The sequence below is a fragment of the Mustela erminea genome, chromosome 20 (assembly GCF_009829155.1).
Source record: "Mustela erminea isolate mMusErm1 chromosome 20, mMusErm1.Pri, whole genome shotgun sequence".
Taxonomy (NCBI): domain Eukaryota; kingdom Metazoa; phylum Chordata; class Mammalia; order Carnivora; family Mustelidae; genus Mustela; species Mustela erminea.
Window position 1 is genome coordinate 7520976 of NC_045633.1, and position 19623 is coordinate 7540598.

General features: G+C 37.3%; 1 protein-coding gene across 4 annotated transcripts in view; it reads right to left on the reverse strand.

Moving 5' to 3' along the window:
* Positions 1–19623, reverse strand: part of LOC116581395 (ATP-binding cassette sub-family A member 3-like) — a 150842-nt gene that overhangs the window by 44973 nt on the left and 86246 nt on the right. For all 4 annotated transcript variants that reach the window (XM_032328564.1, XM_032328563.1, XM_032328561.1 and 1 more), the window contains 2 exons: positions 13268–13366; positions 1840–1993 (listed from right to left, as the gene is read on the reverse strand). In XM_032328564.1, coding sequence (XP_032184455.1) covers positions 1840–1993; positions 13268–13366 — 253 coding nt within the window. The remainder of the gene's footprint in view (positions 1–1839; positions 1994–13267; positions 13367–19623) is intronic.

A 19623-nucleotide genomic window follows, 5' to 3' on the forward strand; every position in this document is an offset into this window, starting at 1 on the left:
CCCAAAATGTACGTATGTAAGAGTTTCCATTGTTAGGTTTTAATTCATGTGATAGTGGATAGTCAGGAAACAGAAAATGAATTTATTTTTAAACTGCAATAATGTGTTCAGCCCCTTTTCTTCAACTTCTAAATTTAAAGCAAAGTGTCTAATTGTTATTTTGAAAAATGTACCTAAATATACTATTTTCTTTATTTTTTCAAGCTTTTTGGCCCAGCTATAGTTGATTATATATTTTTATCAGGTTAACAACAAAAACCTGTTGTTTTAAATGTAGAGACAAATCCTGAAAAGGTAGTGTGAATATTAAAGATAAGCATAGAGAGCATATTACTTGGAATATGTAACCAATAGCTTAACAATATTTCCCAACATTTTGGACACCCCACAATTCATCATGAAAAAAAAAATCCCTAATCAATCAACTAATATCATCTGAATGAAAAAAAAATCAGCATTTGGTTATTGTCGCTGGCCAAAAATAAGGTAAAGTTTAGAAGGAAAAATTTTTTCACACATTGTCTTCAAAGTAGAAGAATGTGCTTTCTGACTTTTATAAGATGGTTTATTAAATATATTACTAGAGTGAAAGAATATACGAAGCTAAGAAACAACTTTTCTAGACTAGTCTGCAAATCTTCCTTCATCTACATCTTCATAAGAGAGGGAAATAGGGAAGAGTGATAGAGAAGGAGAAATGAGAAAGCAAGAAGACAAGAAAAACCACATTTTATAACTGATTCATGCCAAACATCATGAAAATCAAACTTTACTAGTATTAACTCATTAAAACAGTCTCACAGAGAATGAAATTGAAACACAAATATGGTAACTATTTTGGTCAAAGTCAAATAGACAGGAAATGATAGAATAGGAATTCCAGTTCCAATTGGCTCAAAATTCTGCACTCTGGTTGTACAATACCCATTCTGCTTCACAACTAGCTCATAGGCCCCTCAGTGAAGGCATGCTTATGGGCAACTCTGAAAAATGCTGATCATCTCAGAATCCCTAGTCTTCATTAGGGAAACTGTAGGGAAAAGACAATCGGAGAACAACAAAAGAAATTACTGGCAATCCAATGAATTTTCCCATACTAATGAGGAAATGGTTGGGGAACAGTCTATTAGAAGTGCAACACATTCCGAGGCATAAATTTAAGTGGCTTTAATGCACTGGTTCCTAGACACGATAAATTATTGAACACTACATGTGATACTAAGTATGTACTATATGCTGGCTAATAGAATTTAAAAAAAAATTTTAATGGCTTTTATATGTATAAATAGTGGTAACTTTTGTTAAGGCCCTTTTTCAACTCTGAATGAACAAGCAATTTTAAAAACCGAGATAAGTAACTCAGAAATAAGGAGCATAAGCAATAACATGGAGGACATTAGGAGAAGGAAAGGAAAAGTGAATTGGGGGAAATTGGAGGGGAAGACGAATCATGAGAGGCTGTAGACTCAGAAACAAACTGAGGGTATTGGGGTGGGGTGGAGGTGTGAGCCTGCTGATGGGTATTAAGGAGGGCATGTATTGCATGGAGCACTGGGTGTGGTGCATAAACAATGAATCTTGGAACACTGAAAAAATTAAATTAAATTTTAAAAAAATGAAATAATGCTGAAAGTAAAATCTGATTTTTAACTATCATATTTTAACTTTTGAATTAGATAATTAATTGGATTGTTTTACAGACTCTTCCTTACTTGGCCTTCCTTGGCTAAGAACTCAAAATTCAAAGTCTCCTTTGAATTCAAACATTAAAATAAAATTTATCTTTTATCCCATCCAAATGTATACCACTAGCATAGCATTCTTAGTAGAAATGCTCACCCCAGTATTAAACTTAATATTAGAGTGTTCACTTGCAGTAGGAGAGTATCTCTCAAAACTTCCAGAAGCATTCATATTCTGGTTCATGTCTTCTCTTCTGTTTTTCTCCTTTAGGGATGGGGTCTGGAAAGCTTCCTCATCCTTCCTGATGACCCTACACACAAGCAAATATTCATTTTAACCATAACAGTGGTTTCATTGCAAGATTCTCATGGTTGATGGCAAAAATTAAAAAAAAAAAAACAAGCACAGTTATATAATGTTAATACTAATATTGGATAAAATAAACTGAACTTAATTAAGTTAAAGGTATAAGACAGTATCTTTTTTTGGAAGAGAGAGCTAGTACATTTATTTTGAAGAATGATACTAATTCTAGCAGACTTTTATTTCTATAATGTTTCTAAGTGTATGCCAGTTTAACAGATTTGTTTTCTCAACTTTCTGCTCCAGGCAATCTAAACATCTGTAATGGTTTATGAGCAAATGACCACAGAGTTCAGTTATCCTCTAAGAGTTCACGACTCTATGGGAGAAACAGACATTGTTATTTAATTTTAATATATGGAAAAAATGATAAATGGAATCATAAAATTCATACTATAGAGATCTGAGGTCCAACCACGGTCATTCTGAAACCTGTGATGAAATCTCATGATTTGAAAAGATAAATTTTTCACTCTAAACCAGTGAACCAGCAAGACTTTTTAATACCTTTCTTTGACCAGGACCACAAAAAAGCACATCAGATACTGATTTGGTCTGATAATAATGTTTTAAATTCAAGGTAGTATTTGTGCTATATCTGTTCACTGTGATAAAACAGTAAAAAAAAAAAAAAAAAAAGATACTACTGAAGACGAGTACAGCTCTTACCTTGCCTTTTTCTTCTAACTCCTTTATTAGGTTTTTATTAATTTTATAAGACACAGTCAATGGGAAAAGTTTTTTTTAATTTTTTTTTTAATTTATTTATTTATTTTCAGAAAAACAATATTCATTATTTTTTCACCACACCCAGTGCTCTATGCAATCCGTGCCCTCCATAATACCCACCACCCGGTACCCCAACCTCCCACCACCCCGCCACTTCAAACCCCTTAGATTGTTTTTCAGAGTCCATAGTCTCTCATGATTCACCTCTCCTTCCAATTTACCCCAACTCCCTTCTTCTCTCTAACAACCCTTGCCCTCCATGATATTTGTTATGCTCCACAAATAAGTGAAACCATATGATAATTGACTCTCTCTGCTGACTTATTTCACTCAGCATAATCTCTTCCAGTCCCAGTGATGATGAACATTTTTTCATGTGTCTGATAGCCATTTGTATGTCTTGATTAGAGAAATGTCTGTTCATATCTTCTTCCCCTTTTTTGATATGTTTGCCTGTTTTGTGTGTGTTGAGTTTGAGGAGTTCATTATAGATCCTGGATATCAACCTTTTGTCTGTACTGTCATTTGCAAATATCTTCTCCCATTCCATGGGTTGCCTCTTTGTTTTGTTGACTGTTTCCTTTGCTGTGCAGAAGCTGTTGATTTTGATGAAGTCCCAAAAGTTTATTTTCGCTTTTGTTTCCTTTGCCTTTGGAGACATATCTTGAAAGAAGTTGCTGTGGCTGATATCAAAGAGGTTACTGCCTATGTTCTCCTCTAGGATTCTGATGGATTCCTGTCTCATGTTGAGGTCTTTTATCCATTTTGAGTTTATCTTTGTGTACAGTGTAAGACAATGAAAATACAGAAAGGGAAATTAGAGAATCAATTCCATTTACTATAGCACCAAGAACCATAAGATACCTGGGAATAAACCTAACCAAAGAGGTAAAGGATATGTACTCGAGGAACTACAGAACACTCATGAAAGAAATTGAAGACACAAAAAGATGGAAGACCATTCCATGCTCTTGGATCGGAAGAATAAACATTGTTAAAATGTCTATACTGCCTAGAGCAATCTATACTTTTAATGCCATTCCGATCAAAATTCCACCGGTATTTTTCAAAGAGCTGGAGCAAATAATCCAAAAATTTGTATGGAATCAGAAGAGACCCCGAATCGCTAAGGAAATGTTGAAAAAAGAAAAAAACTGGGGGCATCACGTTATTCTGATTTCAAGCTTTACTACAAAGCTGTGATCACCAAGACAGCATGGTACTGGCATAAAAACAGACACATAGACCAGTGGAACAGAGTAGAGAGCCCAGATATGGACCCTCAACTCTATAGTCAAATAATCTTCGACAAAACAGGAAAAAATATACAGTGGAAAAAAGACAGTCTCTTCAATAAATGGTGCTGGGAAAACTGGACAGCTATATGTAGAAGAATGGGAAAAGTTTTAAAAATTACAATAAGCCAGAGGAAAAAAAATACTCAAGATCTTACAACCCAGGCAGATACAAATGATTTTTCTACGTCCACATATGCACAGGCATGAATGTATGTATACACACACATAAAATGCAAAATTTGGATCTGCTATAATACACTGTAATGCAACTTGCTTCTAAAATTATTTACATTCATTCTAGGTGTTGGGAAAATTGGACAGCCACATGCAAAAGAATGAAATTGGACCACTTTCTTACACCATATACAAAAATAAACTCAAAATGGATGAAAGACCTAAATGTGAGACAGGAATCCATCAGAATCCTAGAGGTGAACACAGGCAACAACATCTCTGACCTCAGACGCATTAACTACTTACTAAACACATCTCCAGAGACAACGGAAACAAAAGCAAAATGAACTACTGGGACTTCAACAGGATAAATAGCTTTGCATAGGTCAGGAAACAGTCAACAAAACTAAAAGGCAACCTATGGAACAGGAGAAGATATTTGCAAATGACTTATCAGATAAAGGCCTAGTATTCAAAACCAACAAAGAACTTAACAAATTTAACATCCCCCTCCCACCCCCCCAAAAAAATCCATCAAGAAATGGAGAGAAGAGGGCGCCCGGGTAGTTCTGTTGGTTGGGAGACTGCCTTTAGCTGGAGTCAGGATCCTGGAGTCCCGGGATCGAGTCCTGCCATCAGGCTCCCTGGTCCAAGGGGAGTCTGCTTCTCCTTCTGACCTTTTCCCCTCTCATGCTCTCTCTCCCTCTCTCTCTCTCTCTCAAATAAATAAATAAAATCTTAGGGGGAAAAAAAAGGAAATGGACAGAAGACATGAAAAGACATTTCTGCAAAGAAGTCATACAAATGGCCAACAGAAACATGAGAAAATGCTCAACATCATTCAGCATCAGGGAAATACAAATCAAAACCACTATAAAATACCGCCTCACACCAGTCAGAATGGCTAAAATGAACAACACAGGAAAAAACAGATGCTGATGGGGATGCAGAGAAAGAAGAACCCTCTTATGTGGGGAGCCATGTAGCAAGAGCTGGAAGTCACATAGATGGATATGCCTGAGGAGGAAGGGCTGTGAATGTTTAACCCAAAGAAAAATGGGTGCGCTCATGGACGACGCACGTTCAATGCCTGGAGTCACAAGGAGGGTATATGATTAACCTGCAGTTTTGGGAAAGGCACAAGATCTGTAGAACAATAGAAACCTATGGAGTCACGTAGGTGCTCACGAGCATCTCACATGCTCATGGATAAGGTCACTAGTAGTCCTTCTGATTGGTGTTTAGGTGAATCGCGTGATATGGTGATTGGGCATTTGTAACTACTGATACTATAATAAGGGGCTTAATTTGAGGAGCGGGGTTCCCGAATCAAGATATGTAGAAGACTGACAATAAAGAAGTTTGCCACTCAACCTCGTCTGCGGGTCGTTCTTGCGGGTCGAGAACGACACAGGGAGAAGTAATGGCGCAGCTGAGAGCAGGGGCGAAAGCCGCAGTTGTAGCGCAATCGAAATTAAAAACGAAAGTTACGCCGCTTCCGCATTCTAGCTCCACAGCGCCACCCCATGAGTGGCCCCCGCCTTATAAGCCCAACTGCACCAAGACGTGCTATTGTTCGGGCTGCGCTGCGGAAAATTGGAGAGAGGTCCTTGGCCCGGGAAAAGGTTTTTTCCCAGTGTTAGAAGATCAGAATCAGCAGAGGTACCACCAGCCACTAGATTTTAAGTTGGTAAAGCAGCTGAAGGAGGCAGTTACCGGCTATGGGCCCCAGGCAGCCTTTACGGTCTCCCTTGTGGAGTCGCTGGGAGCACTCTACCTGGTTCCCGAGGATTGGGCCAACTTGGCCAGGGCGATATTAAGTGGAGGGCAATATCTAGAATGGAAAATCCAAAATCAGGACAATTGTCTGGACACAGCACGGAGAAATGCAGCCGCGGGTAACCTGCAATGGAATTTGGAAATGCTGACAGGCACGGGGCCATACCTCGGGGCCCAAGTGCAGAGTACATACCCCCCTGCGATGTATCAACAGATAGCCACAGCGGCCCTCAGGGCTTGGAAGACACTGAAAGGGGCAGGAGACTTGCAAGGCCAATTATCCAAACCCGACCCGGTGCTTAGATGGCACCGAGGTTCCCTTTGTGTTTTCCCACAGGATGCGCCTGCTCCACTCTGGGTGCCGGAGTGGAACCTGTGGAGGGTGCTAGTGATGGTGATGATAGTGACGATGACTGTCCTACAGCCTGTTCCCATGAAGGCGGAGCCAATTCAACTGTGGTCGAGACAAGAGACTGCCCAGCTTCAAGCCCTTCTTTAAATGGCTCAGCATAGAGTGCAATCTTCTCACCCTAACTCATGTTTGTTACTGACGCTTAAAACTTTGTAAGCTCTTTATTTTCTCACTTTCCTTCCCTGACGCATGTATGGTATGTTATAGGAACTATTATAGGTGTGCTAGTAGTAGTTATTCTTTTCATGTGTCTCTTGCCCTATGCGGCTAAAATAATTCTTGCAGAAGTTTACAAGCTAAGAGCCACCGTACGTAACCAGCAGCTGGCCAATCGCGGCAAGCTCAAGGAACGGCCTTAGTCGTCACCAAGTTACCCTTTGACTCCAATATTGGTTAAACAAACTATGCCGGCCTCCTCCTCAAGCCAGACCTGACTCAGACGCTCACGATAAGGGCTCTAGAAGCTGGTACCTCCCCAAATATGGCTTAGTATGCTGGATCGGCAGCCAAAGACGGGTAAGACTGATCCCTCACCATAGCAACCTAAGACAGGGGCTCCTCGACCAGGGGGAGTACCCGATGACGGGTAAGCATGCGTGTTGAGGATTGGCAACCTAAGACAGGCACGATCCCTGCCATATAAATAATAAAAAAAGGGGGAGATGTGGGGAGCCATGTAGCAAGAGCTGGAAGTCACGTAGATGGATATGCCTGAGGAGGAAGGGCTGTGAATGTTTAACCCAAAGAAAAATGGGTGCGCTCATGGACGACGCACGTTCAATGCCTGGAGTCACAAGGAGGGTATATGATTAACCTGCAGTTTTGGGAAAGGCACAAGATCTGTAGAACAATAGAAACCTATGGAGTCACGTAGGTGCTCACGAGCATCTCACATGCTCATGGATAAGGTCACTAGTAGTCCTTCTGATTGGTGTTTAGGTGAATCACGTGATATGGTGATTGGGCATTTGTAACTACTGATACTATAATAAGGGGCTTAATTTGAGGAGCGGGGTTCCCGAATCAAGATATGTAGAAGACTGACAATAAAGAAGTTTGCCACTCAACCTCGTCTGCGGGTCGTTCTTGCGGGTCGAGAACGACACTCTTATCGTGAGCACTGGGTGTTATATGTAAGTGATGAGCCACTAAATTCTACTCCTGAAACCTATATTACACTACATGTCAAGTAACTAGAATTTTCTTTTAGAGAGAGAGAGTGTGTGAACAGTATGGGGGAGGGGCAGAGGAAGAGGTAGAGAGAGAGAATCCCAAAACCTGACACTGGAATCAATCTTACAACCCCAAGTTCAGAGCAGACACTTAATTGACTGAGCCAGTACCTCAATTAATTAGAATTTAAAAAACTAAATAGAATTTAAATAAAAACAGAAAGAAAAAGAAAGAAAGAAAGTTGATTCAATGTTAAAAAAAAATCACAAACCAGTATCTCATGAACATAAATGCAAAAATTCTGAACAAAATTTGAAATCAAATTTAACAATATGATAATAAAATTAATGATATATCAAAACTAAACAGGGTTTGTTATAATAATGCAAGGGTTCATTTAATGTTTTAACATTCAAAAATTCATAAAATTTACCATTTTATGAAACTAAAAAAGAAAGGCACTTAATCATCTCATTAGATATGGAAAAAAATTGACAAAATCCAATATTCATTCCTGATAAAAACTATCATTAATATAGGAATGGAAGAGATCTTTCTCAAACTTATAAAGGGCAACTATAAAAAACCTACAGCTTGTATCATACTTACTTATGAAAAACTAAATGTTTTTTCTCTGAGTTCAGAAAGGAATATTCTTAAGTACTTCCATTCAAGACTTTACTAGAGGTCTACCCATTGCAGCAGGGTAAGAAAATGTAACATCCAAAAGTCAAATATTTTCTATATACTGGTAAGGAACAATCTGAAATTGAAATTTTAAAAAACTCCATCTTCAATAGCATCTAAAAATGAAGAATACTTTGGGATGAATCTGACAAAAGATGTATAAAATCTACACAGTAAAGCATTACTGAGAAAGATTAAGGAAGATTAAAATAAATGCAGATATACTATACAGAGTTCAGTTAGAAGACTCAATATTTTAAAGATATAAATTCTCCCCAAATTGACCTATGGTTTCTAATCAGATCAATTCCAGCCAGATAAACCAGCATACTAGAAGTTTTTGTAACAACTAATCAGCTGATTCTAAAATTTCTGATTCAATAAAGAGGACTTAGAATGGGCAAAATAACTTTGTCAATGCATGTCTAGTACTTTGTCAATGCATGTCTAGTATTGTGCTGATGAAAAGGAAAGACTCAAATCCTGCCAATTGTACAGTGAGCTAGTTCTAATGCATTGGTGAATACATGACAACATCCAGTGAGTTGAAAATACCCACCTTCCACAATTTAGAAATTCCATTGTTAGATATACACTCTAGAGAAATCTCACATATTTGCCCAGAAGACAGATACAAAGATATTCACTAAAGTGTGTAATGGCAAAATACTGGAATAAATAATACAATGTAATAAAAAACACGATATTTATGTAATGAAATATGATATATATCAATTGGAGGGAATGAACGAAATTTCTCCTTATACAAATGTCAACATGGAGAGATATAAAATGTCTAATCTTTTAGAGGGAAAAAAGTATTTTTCAGGGCTGTTAAATATACCATTTATAGGGACGCCTGGGTGGCTCAGTTGGTTAAGCAGCTGCCTTCAGCCCAGGTCATGATCCCAGCGTCCTGGGATCGAGTCCCACATCGGGCTCCTTGCTTGGCAGGGAGCCTGCTTCTCCCTCTGCCTCTACCTGCCACTCTGTCTGCCTGTGCTCACTCTCGCTCCTCTCTCTCTCTGATAAATAAATAAAAAATCTAAAAAAAAAATATACCATTTATATAAAACATTAAGCTCATAAAACATGCTTATACATGTTTACGGATGCAAAAATGTATATACAATAATATTAAAATATGATTTTTCCACTGTAAAATTACCTTTTCTCCCCATTTTGTACTGTGTTCTTTAGAAACGTCATCAGACACAGATCATACTCAATACTCAAGGCGAGAAGGGCTGAATACATACTCTTCCTGGAAGGACAGTAGCTATAACATTATCTGGAATTCTACAAGGAAGATTTGTCTCTCTTCTCCATTTATTCATTCAGCCCCCTACTTATATCAGTATGGACTCATGTCCATACTACCTTGGCCAGGTGATCAAAGTAGTAGTTCCATCACAGTAATATGTCATGTTACTATCATGTAACCCCCCACAGGATAAGAGGAAGAAGGCACTTCATCTTTGCAATATTCTTCCCCAAAAGCCATAACCCCATTCTAACCATGAGAAAAACATAAGACAAACCCAAATTCAAGAATATTACACAAAACATCTGATCAGAATGTCCAAGGTTATGAAAACAAGGAAGGTATAAGAAACTCTCACAAACCAGATGAGACTAAAGAGAAATGACTAAATATAACATATGCTGGATGGGATCCTGGAAGAGAAAATGGACTTTAGTGGACTTTAGTGGAAAAACTAGTGAAATGTGAATAAAATGTAGGCTTAATTAATAGCAATTTGCCAATGTTGGTTTCTTAGTCATGACCAATGTACTGTGGTAGTGAAGGGTGTTAACAACTGGGAAACTGCATGAGGGGCATACAGTATTTCTGCATTATCTTTGCTACTTTTCTGTAAATATAAAGCCATTCTATTATTAAAAATTTACCTCAAAGAAGTAAGTCATTAAGGATGTCATCAATTGCAGAAATCAAGATGGCATAAGAATCTCAAGGCCACAAGCTTTCTGGTTAACTTTTCAATAAAAGACCAGTCCTAAAACACTCACTGGCAACTCAGGGGTCTTCTCTCACTCTATAGAGAGCTTTTTCTTTCTTTTCTGCTCTCACCTTCACTTAATAAACTTACACTTCATTTCACCCTTTTGTGTCCAGAGATTCATTCTTCAACTCAATGAGACAAGAACCCTGCAATCCTACAACAATATCTTCTGCTCATTTCTTAATTGAATTATCTGGTTTTTTGGCTGTTGAGATTGATAAGTTCTTTATAGATTTTTCATACCAACCCTTTATCAGATATGTCATTTGCAAGTATCTTCTCCCATTACATAGGCTGACTTTTAGTTTTCTTGGTTGCTTCCTTTGCTGGACAGAGGTTTTTGTTGTTGGTGTTGTTTTTTAAGATTTTATATATTTATTTGAGAAAGAGAGAGTGAGACAGAGAGCATGAGAAGGGAGAAGGTCAAAGGGAGAAGCAGACTCCCCATGGAGCCTGGAGCCTGATGCAGGACTCAATCCCAGGACTCTGGGATCATGACCTGAGCTGAAGGCAGTTACTTAACCAACTGAGCCACCCAGGCACCAAAGTTTTTATCTTGATGAAGTTCCAATAGTTCATTTTTGCTTTTGTCTTCCTTGCCTCCGGTGATGTGTATAGTAAGAAGTTGCTGCAGCCAAGGTCAAAGAGGTTGCTGCCTCTGTTCTCCTACTGAGAGGAGGCACTGCCTCACACTAAGGTCTCTCATTCATTTTGAATTTATTTTTGTGTATGTGTAAGAAAGTGGCCCGGTTTCATTCGTCTATATTGCTGTCCCATTTTCCCAACCCCAGATGTTGAAAAGACTGTGATTTCTCCATTGGATATTCTTTCCTGCTCTGTCAAAGATGAATTGACCACATAGTTGTAGGCCTTTTCTGGGTTTTCGAGTTTTGTTCCAATGATCTGTGTGTCAGTTTTTATGTCAGTATCATATTGTTCTGATGATTACAGCTTTGTAATATAGCTTGAAATTCGGAATTTTGGTATCTTCAGCTTTGCTTTTCTTTTTCAAGATTGCTTTAGCTATTCAGGGTCTTTTGTGGTTCCATACAAATTTTAGGATTGTTGAAGACTTATTTATTTGAGAGAGAGAGAGGGAGAGAGAGCACACATGTAAGTTGGTGGAGAGGGGGAGAGGAAAAGAGAATCCTCATGTAGATTCCTTGGTTTGCTGAGCAGAGAGCCTGACATGGGTCTCAATCCCAGGACCCCAATATCATGACCTGAGCAGAAATCAAGAGCTGAACACTTAACTGACTGAGCCACTGAAGCACCCCTTAGGATTAATTGTTCTAGCTCTGTGAAAAATGCTGCTGTTATTTTGATAGGGATTACATTAAATGTGTAGATTGCTTTGGGTAATATAGACATTTTAACATTATTTCTTATTCTAATCCAAGAACATGGAATGTTTTTCTCTTTGTATCCTCTTCAATTTCTTTCATACGTGTTCTAGAGCATTCAGAGCACAGTTCTTTTATCTCTTTGGTTAGGTTTATTACTAGGTATCTTAGGGTTTTGGTACCACTGTTTTTTGGTTTTGTTTGCTTTTTTTTTTTAACTTTACTTCAATGTTAATATTTTTTTTTAATTTTCAGCATAACAGTATTCCTTGTTTTTGCACCACACCCAGTGCTCCATGTAATCAGTGCCCTCTCTAATACCCACCACCTGGTTCCCCCAACCTCCCACCCCCCCTGCCCCTTCAAAACCCTCAGATTGTTTTTCAGAGTCCATAGTCTCTCATGGTTCACCTCCCCTTCCAATTTCCCCCAACTCCCTTCTGCTCTCTAACTCCCCTTGTCCCCTTGTCCTGCTATTTGTTATGCTCCACAAATAAGTGAAACCATATGATAATTGACTCTCTCTGCTTGATTTATTTCACTCAGCATAATCTCTTCCAGTCCTGTCCATGTTGCTACAAAAGTTGGGAATTCATCCTTTCTGATGTCTGCTATTGTTTTTAAGCAATTTCTATATTCAACATGGGGCTCAAACTCAAAACTCTGAGATCAAGAGTCACATGCTGGGGCACCTGGGTGGCTTAGTGGGTTAAAGCCTCTGCCTTTGGCTCAGGTCATGATCTCAGGGTCCTGGGATCAAGCCCTGCATTAGGCTCTCTGCTCAGCAGGGAGCCTGCTTCCTCCTCTCTCTCTGCCTAGTTGTGATCTCTGTCTGTCAAATAAATAAATAGAATCTTTTAAAAAAAAAGGGGGGGGGACTATTTCTAAGCCTGAGAGACTGAAGTCTAGAAAAGTCCAGAAAAGACTTTTTGTGAGATCTTTTCACTGCTAACCAGTTGGCCTTCTCTTAGCAGCATCCTGAAATCCCTGGGCACCTTCTCTTTGAGCTTTCAGACAGTGCAAGGTAATCTCAGACCATAAACCATGGACAATTTAAGTAGGTTACAGAGACATGACTAGATTAAAGATTTTAAAGTCATCCTCACTACGACCTCTAATTTATTTATTTATTTATTTTTCGACCTCTAATTTAGATACTGGACTTGCGCTGTGACCCATAAATTCTCTTTGCTCTAGGCCAGTCCTAATCCCCACTCTTGAAAGGCACAGGCACCCAAATACAAACCCAAAAGTTTCATAAATAACTTTCCCACCCAATACTCCACTACCCTGGGTATTTAGTACCTGGGTTTAGTTATTTTCTGCGGTTCCACACCCTCATGATTTGCAGGGAAGATCCTGTCTTTTCAGCTCAATGAATTGCTATTCTCACCCTAGTCCCACGACTCATAGGAGCCTCAGCCCATCAGAGGAGCAAGGGGCATACACTGGTCTGTTGGCCTTCATAGAAGATTACCATACATAACAATCTAATACTATTTCTTCAATGACTCCAGTTATGGGGTTTGATTTCAAAATGAAATCCAATTATAGAGGAAGAGATTTTTCCTCTCTCCTGTCCCTCCCAGCATCATTACTCACCTAAGGAAAACTTCTTCCATGGTAGTAATTGAGACACCAAAGCTACTAATGCCCAGCTCTTTCTGCCTGTTTTCCAGATCACTAAGCAGGTCTTTAAACCTAGAGTAAGGAAAAGAAGAGTGAAAGTTACCACCAAAACAGATTATTTTCAAATTAATATTTCTTGTTCCTAATTAATTTCCTTCAGCAGTGGAGGAAGGAAGGAAGGAAGGAAGGAAAAAAGAAAGGGAGAGAGAAAAGTAAAGAAGAGAAAAGAGAGAAGAGAAGAAAGAAAAGAAAAAAGGAAAATAAAAGAAATTGAGTGTCAAAAAACTAAAGCGAAGGGACAGAAAAAGATTCCAATTCAACAACAGTCATATCTGTGTACTTATCCCTGCATGCTCCAGCCATACTGGCCTTTGTCTAGGCTCTCAAATGTGACTTGTCCTTTTTAATTTCTGATTTTTTTTTCCAAAAATTGTTTCTAACCCACCTCCTCTCCTACCTAAATTTTATTCATCATTTGAATATTGGTTTACATGTTGCTCACTTTTCCTCATGATTCTAATATAAGAGCATCTTGCCCTTCTCTAAATAATTTTTATAATTTTGACTCATCAATGATTATTTCACCCATCCATCAAATATTTATGTAGTGCCAAATATGTGCTAGAAAATGTTCTGGGTCCAAGAGACACAGAAGTGAAAAAAACTAAGTCCCCGATATAACATTTTAGTATAAGTCAATACAATAAACAAATAGATGAATAATATGATGTCAGGCATATCAACTTTCTATTACTATTCAGTCCTGTATCCCTTGCACAATATAGAACTATATAAATTTTAAAAATTTGGAAATTTTCTTCTTCATTATCTCAGTTAAGATTAAAAAGGACACTGTGAGTCTACATCGAGCAATCATGAAAAGAAAAAAATTACATATAAACATCCTATTTGGATTTGCCTATTCTGAATATGTCATATAAATGGAATTATACAGTATGTGCCCTTTATGTCTTCTTTCACTTGTCTTAATGACTTCAAAGTTCATCCAAGTTGTAGCATATAGAACATTTCATTCCTTTAATATTTTTTATTCCATTATATGGATATACCATATTTTATTTTACCATACATGAATCAATGGACATTTGGGTAACTTCTACTTTTTGACTATTATTAATAATGCTACTAAAAACTTTTTTTTAAAAAGATTTTATTTATTTATTTGACAGAGAGAAATCACAAGTAGATGGAGAGGCATTTGTGGACATAAAATTTCCAAAACTCCTGGGTATATACCAAGATGTGGAATTACTGGATCAAATGGTAACTCAATCTTTTTGAGGAATTCATAAATACTTTTCCAAAGTGGCTACACTATTCTACATGCTTACCAGCAATGTATAAGGGTTCTGACTTCTCCATATCCAAACTCAAACTTGTATTTTCTTTAAGAAAATATTATCCCATCTACTGGATGTACAGCAGTATCTCACTGTGGATATTATTTTCTGCTTTTATAATACTAATGATATTGAGCACCAATTCATGTGTCTTGGTCATTTATACATATTTTTTGAAAAACATCTATTCAAATTCTTTGCCCATTTCTAAATTAAATGAATTGCCTTTTTAAAAATATTTATTTTTTTCAGCGTAACAGTATTCATTGTTTTTTGCACCAGACCCAGTGCTCCATGCAATCCGTGCCCTCTCCAATACCCACCTGGTTCCCCCAACCTCCTACCCTCCGCCCCTTCAAAACCCTCAGATTGTTTTTCAGAGTCCATAGTCTCTCATGGTTCACCTCCCCCTCCAATTCCCCCTAACTCCCTTCTCCTAACTCCCCATGTCCACCATGCTATTTGTTATGTTCCACAAATAAGTGAAACCATATGATAACTGACTCTCTCTGCTTGACTTATTTCACTCAGCATAATCTCCTCCAATCCCGTCCAAAAGTTGGGTGTTCATCCTTTCTGAAGTGTTGGAGAGGATGTGGAGAAAGGGGAACCCTCTTACACTGTTGGTGGGAATGACTGGTCTTTTAAGAGTAAGGTGAAAAGATATTTTATATATTCTGTGTACTAGTCATTTATCAGATATATGTAATTTACAATTTTCCCCCATTATTTGGGCTGTCTTTTTCTTGATAGTGTACTTGAAGGTGAAACGTTTTAATTTTTCATGAAGTCAATTTATCTGTTTCTATTTCTTGGTTGCTTATACTTTTCATGTAATATCTAAGAAAAATTGCCTAATCCAAGGTCACTAAGATTTATGCCTGTATATTTTTCCTAAAAGCTCCACTCTTATATTTAGGCCTTTGCTCCATTTGACATTTTTAAAAAGATTTTATTTATTTATTTGAGAGATAGAGATCACAAGTAGGGAGAGGCAGGCAGAGAGAAAGGGGGAAGCTGGCTCCCTGCCGAGCAGAGAGCCCAATGTGGGACTCGATCCCAGGACCCTGAGATCATGACCTGAGCAGAAGGCAGAGGCTTTAATCCACTGAGCCACCCAGGCACCCCAACCTAATTTTTCGTCTATGGTGTGAGAGTGAGGATCCAGCTTTATTCTTTTGCATGTGAATACCCAATGTTCTGGCATCGTTTGCTAAAAAGACTATTATTTCCCCAACTGAACTATTTCTGGGTGATTGAGAAACTCAATTTTATGTAATACAGTTATCTTGAATTCTGATTTACTTCATTTCTGTGCATGTCTATCCTTATTCTAGTACCACATAGTTTGATTTCTATAGTTTCATAACAAGTTTTGAAATCAAGAAATATGAATCCTCAAACTTTCCTCTTTTTCAAGATTGTTTGGTTATTTAGCAACCCTTACATTCCATATTAATTTTAGGATCAGCCTGTTAATTTCTGCAAAAAAAAAATGGCAGTTGGAATTTTTTACTTCTTAAAGACTTTTTATTTTGGAGTAATTTTATGGAAGAGTTGTGAAGATATTAAGAAAAATTCCTGTATACCCTTCATCCAGATTTCTCTAACATTAACATATTTCACCTACTAAAATAAGAAATTAACAGTGGTTCAATAAGCCAAGCAGAGAAAGTCAATTATCATATGGTTTCACTTACTTATGGAGTATAAGGAACAACATGGAGGACATTAGGAGAAGGAAAGGAAAGGTGAATTGGGGGAAATAGGAGGGAGAAATGAAACATGAATGAGAGTCTGTGGACTCTGAGAAACAAACTGAGGGTTTTGGGAGGGGGATGGATGAGCCTGGTGGTGGGTATTAAGGAGGGCACGTATTGCATGGAGCACTGGGTGTGGTGCATAAACAGTGAATCTTGGAACACTGAAAAAAATAAAATTAAATTAAGATGTTAAAAAAATGTCAAGGTCATGAAACAAAAGAAAGAACAACTGTCAAAGAATGTAGGAGAATAAGGAGACATGATAACTAAATACAGTTAGAATCCTAGGTTGTATCTTGAAACAGTTGGAATTTTTTATAGGCATCATGTTGATTATGTAGGGAGTACTGCCATCTTAATATCAATCCATGAAAACAGGATGTCATTCCATTTCCTTGGGTCTTCTTTAACTTCTTTCAATGATTTTTTATAGTTTTCAAAAAGTTGTATGTCATACAGTTCTTTTGTTAAATTTTTGCTATTTTATTATTTCTATAGTCTTGTATATGGAATTACTTTCTTAATTTCATTTTTGGACTGCTCACTGCTAGTATACAGAGAATATAAGTAATATTTTAATATTATATCTTGAAACTTCACTGAGATAGTTTATTAGTCCTAATACATTTTTCAAGTTTGTTGTTTATAATTTTCCCTATATAAGAACATGTTATCTATGAAGATAGATAGTTTCACTCCTCTTTCTGATTTGGATTCCTTTTACTTATCTTTCATCTCTAATTGCCTGCTGGTACAAGGTTTCATACAAATGGTAAAAGATGTCTTAGTTTGTTCCTTATCCTACAGGGAAAGCTTTTATCCTTTCACCACTAAATATGATGCTAGTTGTGGGTTTTTCACAGATGCCTGTTAACAAGCTGAGAAACTTGCTTTCTATTCCTAATTTGTTGAGGGTTGTTTTTTTTTTTTTTTTGTAATGAATGGCTCTGGATTGTGTCAAAGGTACTTCATTTTTTGAGATCATCATGTTTGTTCTTTATTCTATTAATGTGGTATGCTACATTGATAATTTTTGCATGTGGACCAACCCTGTACTCCTGAGACAAATCTGACTAGGTCGAGGTATATAATCCTTTTTAAATGCTTGTGGATTGGTTTTGCTAGTATTTTGTGTTTGGGTTGAATTGTTTTTGTTTTTGTTTTGGCTTTTTTGCCTCAATATTCTAAAAATGATTTTCTATAGTTTTCTTTTTCTAGTTTTATTATATGGTTATACTGGCTGCATAAAATGGAACTAGTTCCTTCTTCTATTATGGAACAGTTTGCAAAAGACTGTATTCATCTTTACTTAAACATTTGGTAGACTCACCACTGAAGCCACCTGACCCTTGTCGTTTCACTATGAAAGATTCTGATTCCTAATTCAATCTCAACTTGCTAGAGGTCTAATCAGATTTTTTTTCTTGAGTCTTTTTTTAATACTTTATTTTTTTAATTTTTTTTTAGAGTAGATAACTTTTTTTTTAATTTTTTGTTTTTTATAAACATGTATTTTTATCCCCAGGGGTACAGGTCTGTGAATCAGCACTCACCAAAGCACATACCCTCACCAATGTCCATAACCCCACCGCCCCTTCTCCCAACCCCCATCCCCCCAGCAACCCTCAGTTTGTTTTGTAAGATTAAGAATCACTTATGGTTGGAGCAGGGGTATATAGGAAATCTCTGTACCTTTCTTTCAATTTTATTGTAAACCTAAAACTATTCTAAAAATAAACCATAAGTAACTTTTAATACTTTATTTTTAAAATAGTTTTAGGTTTACAATAAAATTGAAAGAAAGGTACAGAGATTTCCTATATACCCCTGCTCCAACAAACATAGCCACCCCCACTACCACTATCACTCACCAGAATATCACGGTTTTTTTTCACCAAAAATGAGCTTTCATTGACATATCATACTCACCTAACATCGAGAGTTTACTCAAAGTGCTATATATTCAAAAGTTTGGACATTACAGAGTATTATTACAGAGTATTTTCACTGCCCTAAATATCTGTGCCTACTTACCTCACCCCACCTACACCCTTGGCAACCACTCATCTTTTCATTGTCTCCATAGTTTTACCTTTTCCAGAATTTTGAGAGTTGAAATCATCTGGTATGTAGCCTTTTCAGATTGGCTTCTTTCACTTAATAATATGCATTTAAGGTCCCCATGTCTCCTCACAGTTTGATACCTCATTTCTGCGAAATGCTGAATAATATTTCATTGTCAGGATGAATGTTCATCCATTCACTTACTGAGGACATCTTGCTTGCTTCCCAAGTCTTGGTAATTATGAATAAAGTTGTTATAAGTATCTATGTGTAGGGTTTTGTGTGTATGTAAGTTTTTAACTACTTTGGATATATACCAAGGCATGTTATTGCTGAATCAAATGGCAAAATTATGTTTAGTTTTGTAGACAACCACCAAATTGTCTTCCAAAGTGGTTGTGCCATTTTACATTCTGAGAAGTCCTTGTCAAATCCACAGCCTTGTCAGTATTTGGTGTTGTCAGTGCTCCGGATTTAGGTCATCCTAATCAGTGTGTAGTGGTATCTAATTATTGTTTTAATTTGTATTTACCTGATACGAGGTAAGCATCTTTTCGTATGTTTATCTGCCACTCATATGTCTTCTTTGGTGAGGTGTCTGTTAAAGTCTTTGGCTCATTTTTAGGAGTGCATGAGTGGCTCAGTCAGTTAAGCATCAGACTTTTGGTTTTGGCTCAAGTTGTTATCTCATGGGTCATGAGACTGAGCCCCATGTTGGGCTCTGCACTCAGTGCATAGTCTGCTTGGGATTCTCTGTTTACCTCTCCCTCTGCCTTTCCCCCTCGCATACTCTTTTTCTCTCTCTCTAAAACAAATAAATAAGTCTTTTAAAAAAGTTTTTGGCCCATTTTAAAATTGAGTTGTATGTCTTCTTATTGTTGTGTTCTAAGAGTTCTTTGAATATTTTGGATAACAGTCCTTTATCACTTGTGTCTCCTACAAATATTTCTCCCAATCTGTGGCTTGATTTCTAATTCTCTGGATATTGCCCATCACAGAGCAATTTTTCATTTTAATAAAGCCCAGCTTTTCAATGATTTCTTTCAGAGATCCTGCTGCTGGTTTTGTATCTAAAAACTCATTGCCATACCAAAGGGCATCTAGGTTTTCTCCTAGATCTCCAGCAGTTTTTATTTTATTT